This window comes from Drosophila teissieri, chromosome X, assembly GCF_016746235.2.
Source record: "Drosophila teissieri strain GT53w chromosome X, Prin_Dtei_1.1, whole genome shotgun sequence".
NCBI classification, from domain to species: Eukaryota; Metazoa; Arthropoda; class Insecta; order Diptera; family Drosophilidae; genus Drosophila; species Drosophila teissieri.
Window position 1 is genome coordinate 4,535,518 of NC_053034.1, and position 17,656 is coordinate 4,553,173.

General features: G+C 46.9%; 3 protein-coding genes across 7 annotated transcripts; 1 reads left to right on the forward strand and 2 right to left on the reverse strand.

Annotated features, from left to right (window-relative positions):
* Positions 1-4,282: 4,282 nt before the first annotated feature.
* LOC122624947 (pneumococcal serine-rich repeat protein) lies at positions 4,283-14,662 on the reverse strand. 5 transcript variants are annotated; one of them, XM_043804734.1, is made up of 8 exons: positions 14,476-14,662; positions 13,411-13,729; positions 12,705-13,351; positions 11,314-11,442; positions 10,467-11,192; positions 9,847-10,323; positions 6,036-9,720; positions 4,283-5,909 (listed from the first exon to the last, which is right to left on the reverse strand). In XM_043804734.1, exons 3-8 carry the CDS (start codon positions 13,287-13,289, stop codon positions 5,845-5,847), a joined length of 5,667 nt encoding a protein of 1,888 aa, XP_043660669.1. In that variant the 5' UTR covers positions 13,290-13,351; positions 13,411-13,729; positions 14,476-14,662; the 3' UTR covers positions 4,283-5,844. The 5 variants fall into 5 exon arrangements, with proteins under 5 accessions (XP_043660669.1, XP_043660668.1, XP_043660672.1 ...); XM_043804733.1 differs by having other exon boundaries at positions 14,303-14,661; XM_043804737.1 differs by lacking the exons at positions 12,705-13,351; positions 13,411-13,729; positions 14,476-14,662 and adding an exon at positions 11,916-11,994.
* A 53-nt stretch (positions 14,663-14,715) lies between these two features.
* LOC122624949 (histone acetyltransferase Tip60) lies at positions 14,716-16,898 on the forward strand. The gene is made up of 5 exons (XM_043804738.1): positions 14,716-14,920; positions 14,989-15,115; positions 15,170-16,394; positions 16,492-16,704; positions 16,767-16,898. Coding segments are annotated over exons 1-5 (1,626 nt in total). The 5' UTR covers positions 14,716-14,860; the 3' UTR covers positions 16,768-16,898.
* Positions 16,822-17,564, reverse strand: LOC122624950 (augmin complex subunit dgt4). Its single transcript, XM_043804740.1, has one exon. The coding sequence runs from the start codon at positions 17,465-17,467 to the stop codon at positions 16,901-16,903; it is 567 nt and encodes a 188-aa protein (XP_043660675.1). The 5' UTR covers positions 17,468-17,564; the 3' UTR covers positions 16,822-16,900.
* Positions 17,565-17,656: the final 92 nt, after the last annotated feature.

Consider the following 17,656-nt stretch of genomic DNA (forward strand, 5'->3'; position numbering starts at 1 on the left):
ATGGGATATTTAAATTATGTCGTGATTGTCGTGCAAATTTCGTGAGAAACGCGTGAAGCACCAAGTGCACAATGTGACTGAGCATCTCTGATCTGCCTTCAGTGGTAAAGTAACGGTTTACTCCTTATTTGTCAAGGGGCGCCTGAAAGCATGAAAGGGATGGCCATCATGGAAATATCAGCTAGTTGTCTCATTCTATGATATCTGCTGCCACCTGACGCCACATTCTGAGATTTCTGTTCGCCTGGTGTGCGAAACGAAAAACTGGCCGATTTAGCAGCGAAAATGATTCCCGGGCGGCTGAAATTTTAAAGAAATTCAAGAGATTTCCGATTTTAAATACCAGGCGAACAAAAATCCTAGTAGGTAGCCAACGATCCCTTTTTTTGCCTAAAATAGAGATGCCCGCGTGTAACAGATTTTTTGTCACGCTCCCAACAACCACATGGGATATTTAAATTATGTCGTGATTGTCGTGCAAATTTCGTGAAAAACGCGTGAAGCACCAAGTGCACAATGTGACTGAGCATCTCTGATCTGCCTTCAGTGGTAAAGTAACGGTTTACTCCAGTAAGCTTGTCAAGGGGCGCCTGAAAGCATGAAAGGGATGGCCATCATGGAAATATCAGCTAGTTGTCTCATTCTATGATACCTGCTGCCACCTGACGCCACCTTCTGCGATTTCTGTTCGCCTGGTGTGCGAAACGAAAAACTGGCCGATTTAGCAGCGAAAATGATTCCCGGGCGGCTGAAATTTTATAGAAATTTAAGAGATTTCCGATTTTAAATACCAGGCGAACAAAAATCCTAGTAGGTAGCCAACGATCCCTTTTTTTGCCTAAAATAGAGATGCCTGCGTGTAACAGATTTCTTGTCACGCTCCCAACAACCACATGGGATATTTTAATTATGTCGTGATTGTCGTGCAAATTTCGTGAAAAACGCGTGAAGCACCAAGTGCACAATGTGACTGAGCATCTCTGATCTGCCTTCAGTGGTAAAGTAACGGTTTACTCCTTATTTGTCAAGGGGCGCCTGAAAGCATGAAAGGGATGGCCATCATGGAAATATCAGCTAGTTGTCTCATTCTATGATATCTGCTGCCACCTGACGCCACCTTCTGCGATTTCTGTTCGCCTGGTGTGCGAAACGAAAAACTGGCCGATTTAGCAGCGAAAATGATTCCCGGGCGGCTGAAATTTTAAAGAAATTCAAGAGATTTCCGATTTCAAATACCAGGCGAACAAAAATCCTAGTAGGTAGCCAACGATCCCTTTTTTTGCCTAAAATAGATATGCCCGCGTGTAACAGATTTTTTGTCACGCTCCCAACAACCACATAGGATATTTTAATTATGTCGTGATTGTCGTGCAAATTTCGTGAAAAACGCGTGAAGCACCAAGTGCACAATGTGACTGAGCATCTGTGATCTAAGTTCTGTGGTAAATTAACGGTTAATGTTGCAAAGCTAGTTGTCTCATTCTATGATACCTCGTACAGAAAATACCAATCGTAAATATTGCATTTTTGCCGAAATTCGTTTTTCTGTTTTTTTTGCGAACTTTATTTTCACTATTTTGATCCCTGCATTCGAAATAGTGGTCCAAATGTGGAATGTTATACCTCGTTGAGCTCGTATTTTAATTTCCAATCAAACTGTGTTCAAAAATTGAAATTCTATTTTTTCAAATTTTTTGCAAATTTTAATGATGGTACCCCTTACAAAAAATGCGAAAATTTGGCCAAAAATTATTTTGACAAAGTCGGTCCAAAAGTTATATTTTTGGTTAGTATTGGTAATTAGGAATAAAAAAATGTAATTTTTTTAACTTTCCGACCATTTTTGGCCAAGTTATACAGAAAAGACCAATCGTAAATATTGCATTTTTGCCGAAAATCGTTTTTCTGTTTCTTTGCGAATTTTATTTTCACTATTTTGATCACTGCATTCGAAATAGTGGTCAAAATATGGAATGTTATACCTCGTTGAGCTCGTATTTTAATTTCCAATCGAACTCTGTTCAAAAATTGAAATTCTATTTTTTCACATTTATTGCAAATTTTGATGATGGTACCCCTTACAAAAAAAGCAATCATTTCTTCCAGCAGCCCAGAAGTATACAGCGAAAAATGCATGATCAGCTGATGTGCAGCAACAGGATTGCGGCAGAAATAAAATAAAAACGCACATGTCTATTGGTTTTTTATAATTTTATTAACTAAAATTAAAATAATAATACGTAAATTTATAACACGCCCGTCGGTTTTCCGTTAGATGATGTCCTCCAGTTGGCTTCTGCTGGTGCCCAAGCGGGAGATCTAGTGCAGGAAATCTGGTACCATTATTCGCCATCAGCTCCATCAATACCTAAACCTGCAATACCTATAAACTATATCTATTAACTATACCCAAAATCCACTCAAATTGGAATAGCGAAGGCAGGAAAATCTAAAGCAGCTGTTTTCTTTTTTTTGTTAATTTTATTTCGATTCTCCACAGAAATACACTTCTCTCCAGTTTATGATAATTTAAACAAATTTTAAATTAAATTTCGATTTCCCATTCAAATACGTTTCTCAGTTGCTGCTTCTGCCTCGATTGGTTAATCGGTTTTCGGACCTTTACGATTAAATTCTAAAGCCTTTCGCTTTTTCGCATGTACAAATATTGGTATGTATAAGTTATATTTAGGGATGGGTTGGAATTTTGGGGGATCAGGAATCAGGGGTTACTTAGTAGGTTCATCAGTAGTAAATAGACTTAGTCGTAGACTTTGTTACATGTATGTATATCTATGATTATAGTTCCCACTGCGCTCGCTGCTGCTTAAATTCTCGCCACTCCACTACGTTCCCAATTATTGTTATTTTGTATTTCAAACTCAACAAGTGCACGCAAGACGGAAATAATGCAGACTTAACTGTACGCAACTCGAGCGATTACTCCGATATCTAATATCCGATAAATTGAACAATACGCTAGCTACGTAAAAACAAAAGGCGAAACTAAAACAATCCTAGTTTTGGTCTGTCGGCCGAAGACTCGACCTCCAAACTCCAAGCTCGAGCCACCCTCGTCCTACGAAAAAGGCGGTTTACTATATAGCGGGAAATTGAATGTCCGATTATCCTGATCCTTCATATGCCTCGGTGATTTTCTTTGTCTCGAGTCACAATTTACTATTTATATACACATACACACAACTACAATATATATATTACATAAATACACACATAAGAAACTTTTTTTTGTGTTTTTCCTTTTGTTTATAAGTAATTTATAATATTTCAGTATTATTTTGAATTACTGGCCTAGCGTATAATTTAATTTAATTTTGTTTTCCATACTCTCATATTTTCGGATTTGTGTATCTTGTTTTTGTTCCTTGTTAGTTCTCAATTGTCTAAAATTGTTGCAGTGTACATTGGCTTAGTTTGACTTAGTGGTTGTACATATATAACACTAGTTTACACGAGAGATGTACGTCTTTAAAAACACGTTTCTTAGACTAATTTGAGTTGGCTGAAATTAAACATGCGTATTGTAAATAGAACAGGGTAAGTTTTTGATATTTTCGAAAAAGAGCGTTGGGTGTGAAAGGAAATGTTAACCGGCAAAAACAGAAGTCGATCACCAGCCCATTAAACACGAAACATTGAAAACTAAAATCTCAAATAAATCAAATATAGTTCTTTAAAGAATTCAAGACAGGTTATTCCATTCTCCTCAAGTTGTTATTAATATTCGCAAGATAAAAACTACTGTAAGCTAGGTTATGATACAAATTCGCTTTCAGCAGCCCCCAAATAATTAGAAAATATAACGCTCTTCAAGGTAACCGCCAAAAGGCGGAATTTGTAAACTAGTGTTTTTCATAGTGTCTTCTTAATGTGTGTGGTACAGATACAAATATTTCATATGTTCCATATTATCATCATCCTCCTAGCAACTTAGTTAAAATTCTAATGCTTTGATTTTTGATTCTGCTTCGGATGGCTAACATGGTTTAGAGCAGTGCAGCAACAGCTCTGGCCGAGTGTCGCATGCGGAGTTTAAGAGGGTCAAGGGTTCGGGACTCGGGGTTGATTGCTGTTGGGTATATGTCCCGCTTTTCGGTATTTGACTTTACTTTTATTTTCAAAATATACAGCAATTGAAGCAAAACAGTTTCACATATATCTAAAAACATTTCGCACTGTTTGTTCTGTTTATTCGGACTTAAGGAGTGGGCATTCCAAATCGGATTTTTAAATGTTTTAATAATTAGCTTTCTAGATAGGCTTTCTCGTTTCGCACTTTAGATAATTTAATGTAATTTTATGATTTGTTTCCGTAATTCTATTCCGACTTTGTTCACACTAACTGTTACCTGCTCTTACATACTCGATTTTAAACGGTTAACGTTTGCATTATCAAAAAAAAGTTACGTTAATAGATGCACGTATATAATGTATATTTCTATTGATAGCAATTTAGTTGCGCTCTTTATGCTACGAGTTTACTTAACGATTATTGTTTGTTTCTCCGTCTCCAATTCATTTCTTCTCTACTGAACTTTTTTGATGTTTACTTTTAATTTTTGTTTAAATGGTTACGATATCTATACTTCTTTACCTTCGGAGAGTCCTTCTGAGGCTCTCCCTGCTAAACGGCGGCATTTTTCGTAAGTGCATAATAGTGTTTTTGCTGGTATTTTGTGGTTCTCTGTTTGCGATTATTCGGTTTAACATACTCTCCTCTTTAGGCTTATTTATGGCTAGCCGGAGCTAAAAAGCGGGCCTTACATAGTTTACTTTAAATAGTCGTTATCATACACACATATCAAATATCTTCCGCGGGGCTCTCTGTTCGTTTCTGTTCTGTTCGGTTCTGTTTCTAATCCATAAACTCAATGATCGAACTGCCTCCACGACTTCTGGTCCACTATGTACACGCGACGTTGACTCTTTCTAATATCTAGGATTAGGATTTCCTCCAACAACGCGCCCAGATTGGGCATTTGAAACAATGACGAAAAAAAACGGTTGCGTAATTGTATAATAATAATTAAAGTACAGTAATATTAATAGTAATAGTAATAGTAATGGTAAAACGTTGCGTTTTCGGGAGCCAGAAGGTTGTAAATTAACAAAAGCAGATCCAAATGCTTGATTGAACATCACTATCTCTGAACATCGCATCTTGTGGCGAAAAAAAACGGTTAAATCTCGGTCAACTTACGTTAAATAAATATTCACTTATAGCTGTCCTCCTGTCCCGCGACCACTTTTTATCTTGTAAGTTCACTTTCTTAGTTATGATATCCTTCTTATTCACAGCTGAACGCTCTATTCCTCCATATAAATCCCTTTTTCAATAGTTAACCTATTGGGCATGCGGAACCGGAACCACACCCCTACATTATCGCCCTGCATCTAAATAGATCCTATATTCTTAATCTCAGGCACTCGCATGCACTCACACTGGAAACACAGACACCTGATACTCCTTGACAATGCTGACCCCAGATGTCTACCCTGATCCTCGGCTGCCGCGTTTGCAAAAGTTAATCAATAGTTCGTCTATCGACTTGTTACATTAATTAGCATAAAAGCGTATCGTTATAGCAATAATTTGTAGTGTGTGTACGATATCGGTAGATATATAAACGATGGCCCAGCAAACAAAAAATATTTAAACTTTCAGAGCACGCAATTCCAAATAAACTGCTCTACTGATTTCAGCCGATGTTGGGTGCTCTCATTAGATTGCTGCCGATATTGCTGACGTTGCTACTGTGATTGACGACGAAGATGCTGATTTCGATTTCGCTGATGCTGCAGCGATTGCTGTTTGTGTGGTTTCTAGGTCTCCTGCTCCAGCTCGTTGTAGTACGTTACATACTTGCTGTTGGCAATGGCATTCCAGGCTGCAAAAGTGCACGTGGAAGTGTTAATAATGCGGCCTTTACTTGCTGCTCTCACAAAGGTGTGTGAATACCAATAGTTGATAGCATGGCTAAAACCAGAAAGGAAACCCAAACCCGAGTACTCACTCTTGGCGATGTAGTCGACGATTAGTTCCGTGTTGGTCATCATCGCCGGACGTGAAGGCGGTGGCGGTAGCACCGAAATATCCTCCGGAACTGCATCCGCCTTAAGGTCGGCCATGAAGCTCAGTTCCTGCAGGCTCTCGTCGTCCTCCTCGTCGTCATCGTTGTAGGTCATAAACACCGGCAGAACAACCTTTGTCTCCGGATTGGGATTGGGAGTCGCCTTGGTCTTGACCTGCGAATGCACGGTCTCCTGCTCCTGGGAGTTGCTGCGACTGCAACTGGTGCTCCGGGCAGCAGCGGCAGCACGGGCCGCGGCTATGATGGCCGCCTCGATGTCGTTGCACGTTTCCAACTGTTGCATCGATATGGAGTGGGGACTCGGCAGCGTCTCCTCGCTGCTGCTGGCCTTGCTCAGGAAAGTGTTAACGTGCTCCTTAATGGACGTGTTGGCGGCAGCATAGATGCCGCTATCCCCCGACTGATTGGCCACTCCTCCAAGCATACCGGAAACGGATGCCAGACAAGCGGCCCCGTTGCCGCCCGAGGAGGATGAAATCGAGACCGAGGACGATGAGGTGGAGGTGCTTGCCGACGCGGATGAAGCACCCGATGGCGTGGACGAGTTCATAAGACTGGCGGCGCTGGATGAGGAAGCGGTTGCCCCCGCATTAGGTGACGATTGTGCCGCCTCTGCAGAAATTGAGAGCATGTCAAGGCTGGCCGAGCTGTTGACCGCATCCGAAGCTGCACCAGAATCATTCAGATGTTGATCGCTGCTGGCGCTGACATCCTGCTGTCGCTCTTGCTTCTTCTCTGGTCGTCGCCCCAGGCATTCCAGTTCCTTGTCTAGTTCTTGGTCCACGTCCTCGGTGTCATCTTGGCCCACATCAGATTCCGCCTCTGTTTGCTGTTTTTTGTTTGAAGACTGCTTGTGCTGGCCCTCCTCCTCATCATCCAAGTTATCGTCAAAGAGCTTCAGCTCATCCTCGTTGAAATCACCAAATATGAACTCATTGTTGCTCCTGCCCGCTTCGCGATCATCATTGAGTATAATCACAGCACGTCTGCCGGCGCTGGCCTCCAAAACGGCCCCGGCTCCCTTGGCAATGCAATTGCTGCTGGGCAGCTTGTGGATGCCGCTGATCAGCTTCTTGGCTCCCTCGGTCTGCGTGGCAGCCGTGGTCTTTTGTGTAGTAGTAGTGCTGGTGCTGGTGGTCGCCTTAGGCGTGGTGGAAATGGACAGACTGATTGACGGTGTGTCTTGACTAGGCTTCGTTGGCTTCTTGCTGAAACTGCTGCTGGGCGATAGCTCCTTTGGCTTGGCCTTTGCCTTGCCCGACGATAAAGCTATAGCCGACGATGCAGTAGAAGATAAAGATTGAGTCGAGCCTTGTGTGGAGGATGAGGAATAACAAGGAACTGTAACTGCAGCTGGAGCTGAAGCTGGAGCTGGAACTGGAGCTGAGACTGCGACTGCGGTTGAGGTAGTTGTTACTGCTGCTGGCGGTGATAAGGCCGAATAGGCGTTCTCCGCCAGCTGCTGCTTGGCTGCCGCTGCAAAGTTGTACAAAGAGGAGGACGCCGATGCCGAGGTAGAGGCTGCGACGGCCACAGACACGTTGTTGGTGCTATGCCGCTTGACGGTCCTTTCTAGTGCCGGATACTGTTGATCCAAGTTGCTGCTGTTGCAGCTGTAGCTGGTGTCGTGCTCCACGCTCTTGGATTTCTGCAGAGCTGGGGGTGAGCAGGACGTAAATGAGGTGCTGGCGGCAGAGCTGCTGACACTGCTGATCGTGGAGGATGTTAGGGTAGGCGTGGCCATGCTGTAGTTCGGTATCTGCACCTGCGCAAGCAACTCTGGCGAGTTTGTGGACTCTGCATCGCTGCTGCTGCTGGGCGGCGTTGCATTAAGACTCTGCGAATAACTGATCGAACTGGACGAGGACGGCGGCGAAGTTTGGTTGCTGACAACAGTCGCCTGATTGACTGCACCTCCAATTGCAGCCCCTGTCGTAACAGCACCTGGCAGCTCCGGAAAGTCGGGCCGCGACTTGGATTTGCCGCCACACTTGCTCTGCATTTTGTCGCCCAGCTCCAGCTCTGTGTCGCTGGCCGTGGCATTGTTCAAGGCCTCCTTCTTGTTTCGGGCGATATCCGCATACGAAATGGGGGCTGCAGAGTTGTTGTTTTGCTTGGCCTGGCGTTGACTGGCTGCCTGCGCCGCCCGCTGCTTGTTGTTGCCACCGCCGAGGCTCTTCTTCTTGCCCGTTTGAATGGGCAGCGAGTGGACAGAGTCGAGATCACTGGAGTCAGACTTTTCCGATGGCGGCATTGACGAAGTGGACTTGCGCCGCGAGCTATCCACCTGATTCGAAACCGCCGAGCCGCTGTGGTGGTGATGATGGTGGTGATGATGGTGGTGGTGATGGTGATGCTGCCCCTGTTGCGCCTGGTAGTGCTCCTGGTACTGTTGGCTCTGTTGCTGCTGTTGCTTGTAGTTGGCACTGCCTCCTCCGTTGTTGCTGTTGTACGGGGTATAGTAGTGCATCCGCTGGGACATAATGTTGGAGGACGCGGACTTGGTGATCTGCTGCATGCGCTGCAAGTTGCCGCCCGTGCCTGCAGCCGCAGCCACCGCCGCATCATCCATGGTAACGGCACGCTGCTTCTTTGGTTTCTTCTTCTTGGTAACCACATGGAACTCAGCGGTCTCCGACAGGACGGTATTCAGGGCATCCAGTTCGGACATGCGCGCCAAGGCGGGCAGCGCCAGTGGCAGTTGCTTTTGGCGCACAGTCTCCGGCTCCGACCAGGCAGCGGCGATTTCCTGGTGGTCACCCAGGTACTGCAACTCCTCGGTGCCCCAAGACCGACGTTCGCCCTTTCGCTGCTGCGATCCTGGATTTGTGTTGTTGCGCACTTGAACCGTCGGCGTCGACTGCTGTTGCTGCTCCTTGTTGCAGTTTTTGTTAATATCCGCCACGGATGCCGAGTTGTGCTTGCCACTGTTTGAGGAACCAGAGGCCGTCGACGACGATCCGCCCGAGGACGCATTGTTCGTGCCCTTCTTCTGGCGCATCATCTCCGTGGTAGCCGACTGGCGCTTCAGATCGTCCACCTCCATTTTCGAGCAGGTGCGCAGCTCCTCCAGCGAGTTGCTCTTCTTGAGCTTGTTTTGCTTCTTGCGCTCCTTCTTGCGCTGTCCAGCGGCGCTGTTCCCGCCACCGTTGACATCGTTTTCAATATACTTGACGAGCTGCTCGACAGGATCATTGCCCCTATAGCCGGCAACCGACTCCACATCCACAGTGGTCGTGTTGCGTTCCTGCTGCGACTTCTTCTTCGCCTTCTGCTTGGTGGGCTGCTGCAGACCAATACCGATTCCCGAACCAGCCCCAGCCGCGCCGCCGCCCGGTGTCTGTTGCAACTGGCTGTAGGATGCAGCCACCGCCGCCGCTGCCATGGCCGTAGTCGTGGTGTTGGTGCCCGTAGAGAGCAGCGTGGAGACGCTATTCTGACGGTGTGCGGCAGAAGATGTGGGTGCACTGGATCCCACCGTGGTGGTTATTAGGGCTGTGAACTGGTTTCCATTGCCGTTACTACTGCTGGCGACTGCACTGGCTCCACTGGATGCACTGCTACCAAAGCCATCGCCCAATGCATTTCCGTTCTCGTCTAGCTGACGCTGTAATAAATAAAAAAGGATGATGAAGTAAACATGAGCCGAACTCCCGGACTTTGTATTAGCAGTCAAAGAAGTGTCACAAGTTGCACTTATAGACTTGTAACAAAAACCCTTAAATTAACTCACCGTTGTGGTCTTGCCACCCATCGGCGCAGCTGCCACAGATGCTGCGGCGGGGACCATGCGTCCAATCTTAGCAGGACGAAGATCGCTGGACAGTGTGTCAGAGGAGGCACCGCAGTTGCTACCGGTAGACGAGGACGAAGAGGAGGTCGAGGGCTTGCTGCCCTCCACGGCAGCTGGCGAACCAGCACCGCCGCCGTAAACTGAGGAGCACGCCGTGTAGTTGTCGTTGAGCGACACGTAGCCGGCCTCTACCTTGCGCTTCTCCTCCTCCAGGCCGAGACCAAATTGTCCGGTGAGGGCGGCCAGGTATTGTGCCTGCTGCTGCAGCTTCCTCCTGGCAGACAACTCCAGGACGGAAAAATGCAACCGGTCGTCGATTAGGAACTTTTTGCTGGCACCGCTGTACCTGGCCTCCAATGGCTTGTCGTTGAGGGCATCAAGCAGAAACTTCACTGAGGGGTTCTGAGGGTCCAGTTGCTATACAGGAAATGAAGAGCGGGGGAATTAGCAATGTACAAAGAAGCCTCATCTGTTTTATGTACTATGTGGAAAATGATCTAGCCTCTCAAACCGCCCTCCACTTTACCCACTTTAATGTACCAATACTTAACATCGCTTACCTCCAACATGAAGTCGTCTTGGACACCGCCGACGCCGGCGCTGGCACCGACACCCGTCGCATCGTCCACGTCCAAGTCAAACTGGGTGCTAGCCTCCGGATCGCGATCGCCCAAATGACTTGGCAGGCTGCTGCAACTGCCGGTGCTGCTGCGGTGGTGGTGCTTGTTACCAACCGATCCCGAAAACGAACCTCCTGCAGCTTCGGACGAAGGCTGAGCCTGTTGCTTGTGCTGCTTGGCATCCATGGCAGCTGACGGGTCAAAGTTAACACTGCTGGGCAGGCTGCCTCCTTCGCGCTGCCGGCCCGAGACGTTTGAGTTCTTGATCTTTTTGGATGCGGATGCGGAGGAGGTGGCGTTTTGGTTGTGCTGCTGCTGGCGGCGATTGGGGCGGCCACTCAGCTGGTAATCACAGTTGAAACGTTGGGTTGCTGCCGTTGTCGCCGCCGACGCCGCTGCTGCTGCCGCCGAGGTTGTGGCCAGTTCGCTGCGGTGCGCCGCCTCGACGAGATCCTGCAGGGAGCCGCCCTGCTTGTGCCGCTGGCCGGGATCCGTGGACCGGTGATTGGTGGAGTTGTAGCTGCTGTTGTGGCCTGCACTGCTGCTGCTCCCGCCGCTTGAGCCTGTTGCTGCACTGGGTGTTAGTGCGGATGGGTTGAGTGTGATGCAGGATTTGATGGCACGATAAGAGATCTCCTCGTCGTACTCAGCCTTTTTGAGCATTTGCTGCAGGGGTGTAGATGTTAATGCACTGTTATTGTACGCCTCAATGTGGTGCAGGCAAAGCCAATACATACACACATATGCTTATGTGCACATATATGTGTGTACATGAGCCTAAACTTACCAGAAATCGCGGGCTCTTGTTCTTCCTATCGCCTGGATTTCGATACCAGTAGGCCTCTTCTAGAAGTTTTTTCAATGATGCGTCGTCCAGATCATTAAAATCGCTATCTTCCCAAGTATCGTACTTTGTCTGCAAAGACGTGGGAAAAATTCGGCAATTAGTTTAGCTAGTTTTTCAGTTACCAACACGAACACAAATGTACATATGTAAAACATTAATCGCTGCGACTTAACCTAAAAAAATCAAAAGAAATCGCAGCTCCACTTATTCCAAACACATGCCCTCCCAAGTTTCTTATGCGAACTGCTGGAGTAGCGACCACAGAGCAATTGAAGTATTAAATAGCACACGGTTCCAGTAAATAAACGATGTACATACGTACACACATATGTATATGGTGTTGCACACGAACACAAAAAAAAAAAACACAATAATTGAAATAATAACGGGAAAAGACGAGAAGCTTGTGTGGTTAATGCCGCGGTTGTCGCCAATGTTGTTGTTAGATAAACAAACGCTTTGCGGTTTTATCCGTTCCTTCTGCCTGCCCGAATCGGAGTCTGAATTTCAATAATTATCGTAAGCGCTGGTCAAAAACCGACTGCAATCTGTGGAAATTGTAGAAATTGCAGTGAACTTGGCTCTCTCTCCTCTTGGTTTAAATTTCCTGCGTGCGAACAGTGGATCGGACCAAAAGTAACGGAACCTTTTCGAAAGCCACAAACCAAGTTGGCCAGAGCGAGATGACCGTACATTTGGTCCAATATATTTCGAACCAACGCAAGTTTTTTCAAATTCTACTTTGCCATTAACTTCGTAAACGGTACTAAAGCTAAAATTCGCGCATAGGTTTCATTAGGGGGGTTCGCTTTGCCGATAAATTGTTTTGAAATACAATTCGCCTTTCGATAAAAGTGTGTTTGTAAAGTGTCTAGTCGTCGCTCTAATATTATTTTCCAAAATTTATATCATATCATACACTTTCTTTGTTACAAAGTTCATTTTCGAACAACGTTAATCATTAAATGTGGGCAAATAAACAATATTGATCTCTAGTTTGAAATGATATACCATGGGGGTAACATTGAAATCGGATTTAATGCCTAACAGCAATACTTGCATTCCATCAAAAATCAAAATCCCACTTTTCTAAAGTTGTTTCTAAACTAAGTAAAGCTCTAGTAAAGCTCTATTCAACACTGACCATTTATGGATAAGATATGATAGTCAGATCCATAGTTTCAGGATCCCAGAACGCACTCAAATGAGAAATTTTGCGAATAACAAAATGATACCTTTCACTTAATAAAACAATATCTTAACTGGGTTTCTGCTAAAAAAAAAGAGCTATATTTCCACCTTAAGTTGAAACTCTGCCAGAACGCACTTACCTTTTTCTTCTTCTGTCGCTTGCCGACATTCTGATCGTCCTGGGTCTTGCCCTTGGCAGTGGCCCCGTACTGGAGAACTCTGCGGTTTGGCCGCGACAGTTCAGCGTTGGGCGAATCCTTCAGCATGGCAAAGACTTGCGAGAAGGACGAATCTTCTGCTGCTGGAGAGCCTTTGGCAGCCTCTGTGGTTACGGCGTGGTTACCAGTGCTATTACTAGGGGATGATGACTTCTTGGGGTCACTGCCTCTGCTGCTACTGCCGCTGGTGGCTACATGGTTGGCAGCCATTGCTGCCGCTCCTTGGCAGTCGTCGTCTTTGGCCCCCTGGTTTCTGCAGGCCTCGTCAAGCTGTGCGTCCACCTTGGCCACATGGTCCGACATCATGGTCATGAGCTGCTCCTGCGGAAATGGCGTTGGCGTTGTCTTGGTGGCGGTGGTCGTCGTGGTGCTCTCGCTCATCGTGCCAGCGGCAATCGAGACGATGGGCGTATCTGGTATGATCGTCGGCAGTTTGGCAGCTGCTCCACCAGATCCCACACGATCCGCCGGTGTGTCCGATGATGACGGCGTTTGTTCATTGTTCATCTTCTTTCCTTTGGTGGCACGCAACGAACGAAAAAAACAAATGCCATTCGAATTCCTCGAATCTGTGGAGGAAGTTTGTTTTAGAAAACGGGTATATCTCGAGTTCCTATCCACTACTTACAAACTGTTTCTTCTCTTCGCGATTTTTCTAAGTAGCCCAGCTGCCCAGCCGCCTTATGGTCGCCACCGCGACTGCAACTACTGTTCCGGCTGTGCCGCCGATTCCTACCGCCTTCTCCTGGCTTCCAGACGCTGTGAACTACTGGGGGAGCCCACCTATTGCTTATCACTCGGGACTCCTGCTGCACTTGACAGGCCTGTCGTCAGTAGTTATCCTTCGGCTCAAACCTCTGTCCGCGGCATTTATGCAGGTTCCTAGGCAAGGGGATTCGGATTACTCGCCAGCAAAGCGGAATACGGAAATGTGTGCGCCCGGATCACTGCAATTGATTGGGAAATGGGGATGAAGGTGAGACTAAAACTGGAACTGAGACATTGGCCCACTGACTGCGTGTTTTGGCCCATTTGTTTTTGTTGTGGTTAAGCGGACAAGCGTCAAGGGGTGGTGGGTGGTGGCAGGTGCGTCTTTTTAGTCTTTGGCGACCCTTTGCGGCCCACTGACTTCGAATTTCTTTTAAAAGCACTGGTCGTTTTCCATATTTCTTTTTTTTTTTGGGCTATCAAACAGTGTTGCCAACTGCACTGCATGTCAGGGTTGTCAAATGCTGTTTATTGTTTAGGGGCAATCCGTAGAGGTTGGTAAATCGGCTTTTGCTCTAAGCTTCCATCTAATAATCAACACAAGATTGCATAGCCATTTACAAACTAATTATTATAATCAAGGAGGCTATTTAGGAAAATGCGCATCCAGTTGGCAGCCCTGCGGCTGTTGTCAGTGGCAACACTAGCGCAAAACACGTCATTTTGCCACAGCTTTTTCACCAATTCCCCGCTCAGCACGCCAGCATTTGGTCACTGCGGCACACTTGCCCTGCAGTTGTAGTCACAATTACCCAGTAACTGAAGTTTTCCGCTGATCACAGTAGTTATTTATTGATAAATACGGCAGTCCATGACAGCTGTATAACTTTCTGCGCACTCACACGAGCACACACGAATGCACGCACGCACACACACACACAAACACACACGGGCGCAGGTATGCGCCTGTGTACATTTCTCTGACCTTCTCAGCGTTTTTCTTTTTTGGTTTGGCAACTGAAAAGAAGGGAGCACATTGCCGCGCACTCAAATTCTATCAACTGCAACAGAGTCGAACGGTTGGGTTTATTATCTTACAGCTGTCTGTAAGCGGGCGAAATTGTTTAATTGCAAAGTAGGCACATGAGAAAAAATACCGAACCCGTACCGAAGAACTCTTTGGAATTGTTGTTGTATTGTGCAGCACTTTGAAAAGGCGACGCGACGCTGCGCAGCACTGCCCATGTCATCGATATTTTTAAACCGCTGATGTCACTGTGGCGTTAATCGATTTGTCGATAGTTATTGCCATTTCGCCATCTGGCAACGCTGCTTTTTTAGGGCGAAAAAAACACGTAAAATATAAACAAATGAAAATTAACCACAAATATGAGTTCGACGACGATGTGGCCTCCATTTGCGAGTCAACGGTAGGTTTGAGAACGCTTTGGAGTATTTTGGGTGTTCAATATAATGGTCTAAAACCGTAAACTTGTAGGCTGCCCTTACCGAGGGATGTCGTTTGCCCGTCAGAATGCACAAAACGGACGATTGGCCGCTGGCGGAGATTGTGAGCATCAAAGAGTTGGACGGGCGCCGGCAGTTTTACGTGCACTATGTGGATTGTGAGTACGAGATCGTCGAGTGAGAACATTTTTATTGTAAGCGCTAATTCGCAGTCAACAAGCGCTTGGACGAATGGGTCAACGAAGAGGATCTGTACACACGAAAAGTGCAATTTCCGCGGCGGGACGGCTCCCAAACGGGCACTAGCACCGGAGTGACGACGCCCCAGCGCCACCATTCCTTAGCGGGCAGCGTTTCCCGGCCTACATCGCCACAACATCCTGGTTCCGGTACTCCGGCAGCCATCCCCGTGACTCCCACTGCTGCATCAGGCAGTGTTCCTCCCCCTGCAGGTATTCCCAGCTCTGTAGTTCCTCCCGGGACACCCAGCAGTGGGGGAGAGCTTGTGAATGGCAACAATCTGGCCGCAGCCCTTCAAAAACGCATCAATCGCAAGCGAAAAGTCCACGGAGGCTCGGCCCATGGACACCACAGCCTGCCGAGTCAACAGCAGCAGTCACATCCGCATCCTACAACTCCACAGACACCCACGGCAACGCCCGTGCATGTGACCGGCGATGGTTTGATAAGCGGTGCGGCCAATGAGGATGGTGATGGATCGCAGGATGGCAAGACGCCCACGCCGAGGCAATCCGGCAGCATGGTTACGCACCAGGACGACGTGGTCACCCGCATGAAGAACGTGGAGATGATTGAGCTGGGCAGGCATCGCATTAAGCCCTGGTATTTCTCACCTTATCCGCAAGAGCTGTGTCAAATGTCCTGCATCTACATCTGCGAGTTCTGCCTGAAGTACAGGAAAAGCAGGAAATGCCTGGAGAGGCACCTGTCTAAGTGCAATCTTAGGCATCCGCCGGGTAACGAGATCTACCGCAAACACACAATTTCCTTCTTTGAAATCGACGGCCGTAAAAATAAGGTGTATGCCCAGAACTTGTGCCTGCTTGCCAAACTCTTTCTCGACCACAAGACTCTGTACTATGATACAGATCCGTTTCTCTTTTACGTAATGACCGAGTTCGACTCGCGCGGCTTCCACATAGTAGGTTACTTTTCCAAGGAGAAGGAGAGTACCGAGGACTACAACGTGGCCTGCATTCTTACAATGCCTCCCTATCAGCGCAAGGGCTACGGCAAACTGCTCATTGAGTTCAGCTACGAGTTGTCCAAGTTTGAGGGCAAGACGGGATCGCCGGAGAAACCATTGTCTGATCTGGGTTTGCTGTCGTATCGTTCGTACTGGGCGCAAACCATACTGGAGATCTTTATCAGCCAAAACCCGAGCACGGACGGCGAGAAGCCCACCATAACAATAAAGTATGGCTAGTTATAAAACTTATAGTAATGAGTTTTCAAACCAGAGAGATTGTGCTTCATTGTAGAACCATCATTCATTTCTCATTTTTCTTTACAGCGACATCTGCGAATGCACATCCATCAAAAAAGAGGACGTGATCTCAACGCTGCAGAACCTAAACCTGATCAACTACTACAAGGGCCAGTACATCGTGTGCATCAACCGCGATACCATCGAGCAGCACCGGCGCGCAATGGACAAGCGCAAGATCCGCATTGACTCAAAGTGTCTGCACTGGACGCCAAAAGACTGGTCCAAGCGCTCCAAATGGTAATCTCCCTTTTTGTCCGCTTAAAGAACTGAGCTTAATCAGCATTAAATCTGTGTTCTAGATTGCCGCTACCAATGCTCTTCTCCGGATGGACATGCCACCGTTGTAGCTCATAGTTTTCATTCGCAAGTCTCCGTTTTTATTGTTATAAACTAGTTTATACCCCAAAACCATATATACATTTGAGACGACAGACTAGTTGTTTGTTTCCCGTGGTGGGAGGAGGTCCTCCACAAGGCGATCCATTGCCTGTATCATGCCCATCTCCATACCATTCTCTAATCCATCGACTGCGGTTTGCAAACTTTTTAAAGCTTCCTGGTTCTGGGCGAACTCTCGTTGCTGCCGGCAGAGATTTAACCGCGGTTTGTGGGTGGTGTTCAGCTGCTCCAAGCACTGCTCCACATCGTTGGAGTCCAAAATGGCAGGACGTAGATCACTGCTTAGTTTGGATTGCATACTAGCGATATCCTTGGCCGCCTGGTTGATTTGATTGACATCAGATACACGATGGGAATCCACGGTTTTCTGCAGCGCTCCGCACTTAAGGAGCCTAGCCAGCCGCCCAAATTCCCGCTGATATTCACACTTGGCGTCCAGCCAAATGCGCACTTGCTCCTCCACCTGGCGCTTTACATTGCGGCTGTCTTCCTGGAAACGGCGCATCGCCTCTAGGTGCAGCAGGTACTGGATGTCGTCCATGGTGCCCTCAGTTGTAAATGATGGTGGGGTGGTCATGGTGGGCGTGGGTGGCGTCTCCATGATGGTTAAACAAATTTCTTAGTTTTAAAAGTGGGAAATTCGGATTCGATTACAGCTATCGCTTTCGATGTCAGCTAACGGGGATTTTAAATACTGATGAACGCCTAGCTACATTCTCGTCAAATGCGGCTCTTAATTTTTTTGATAATATTGATAACGTCCTTGAGAAGAATTTAAAAAAATAAAAGA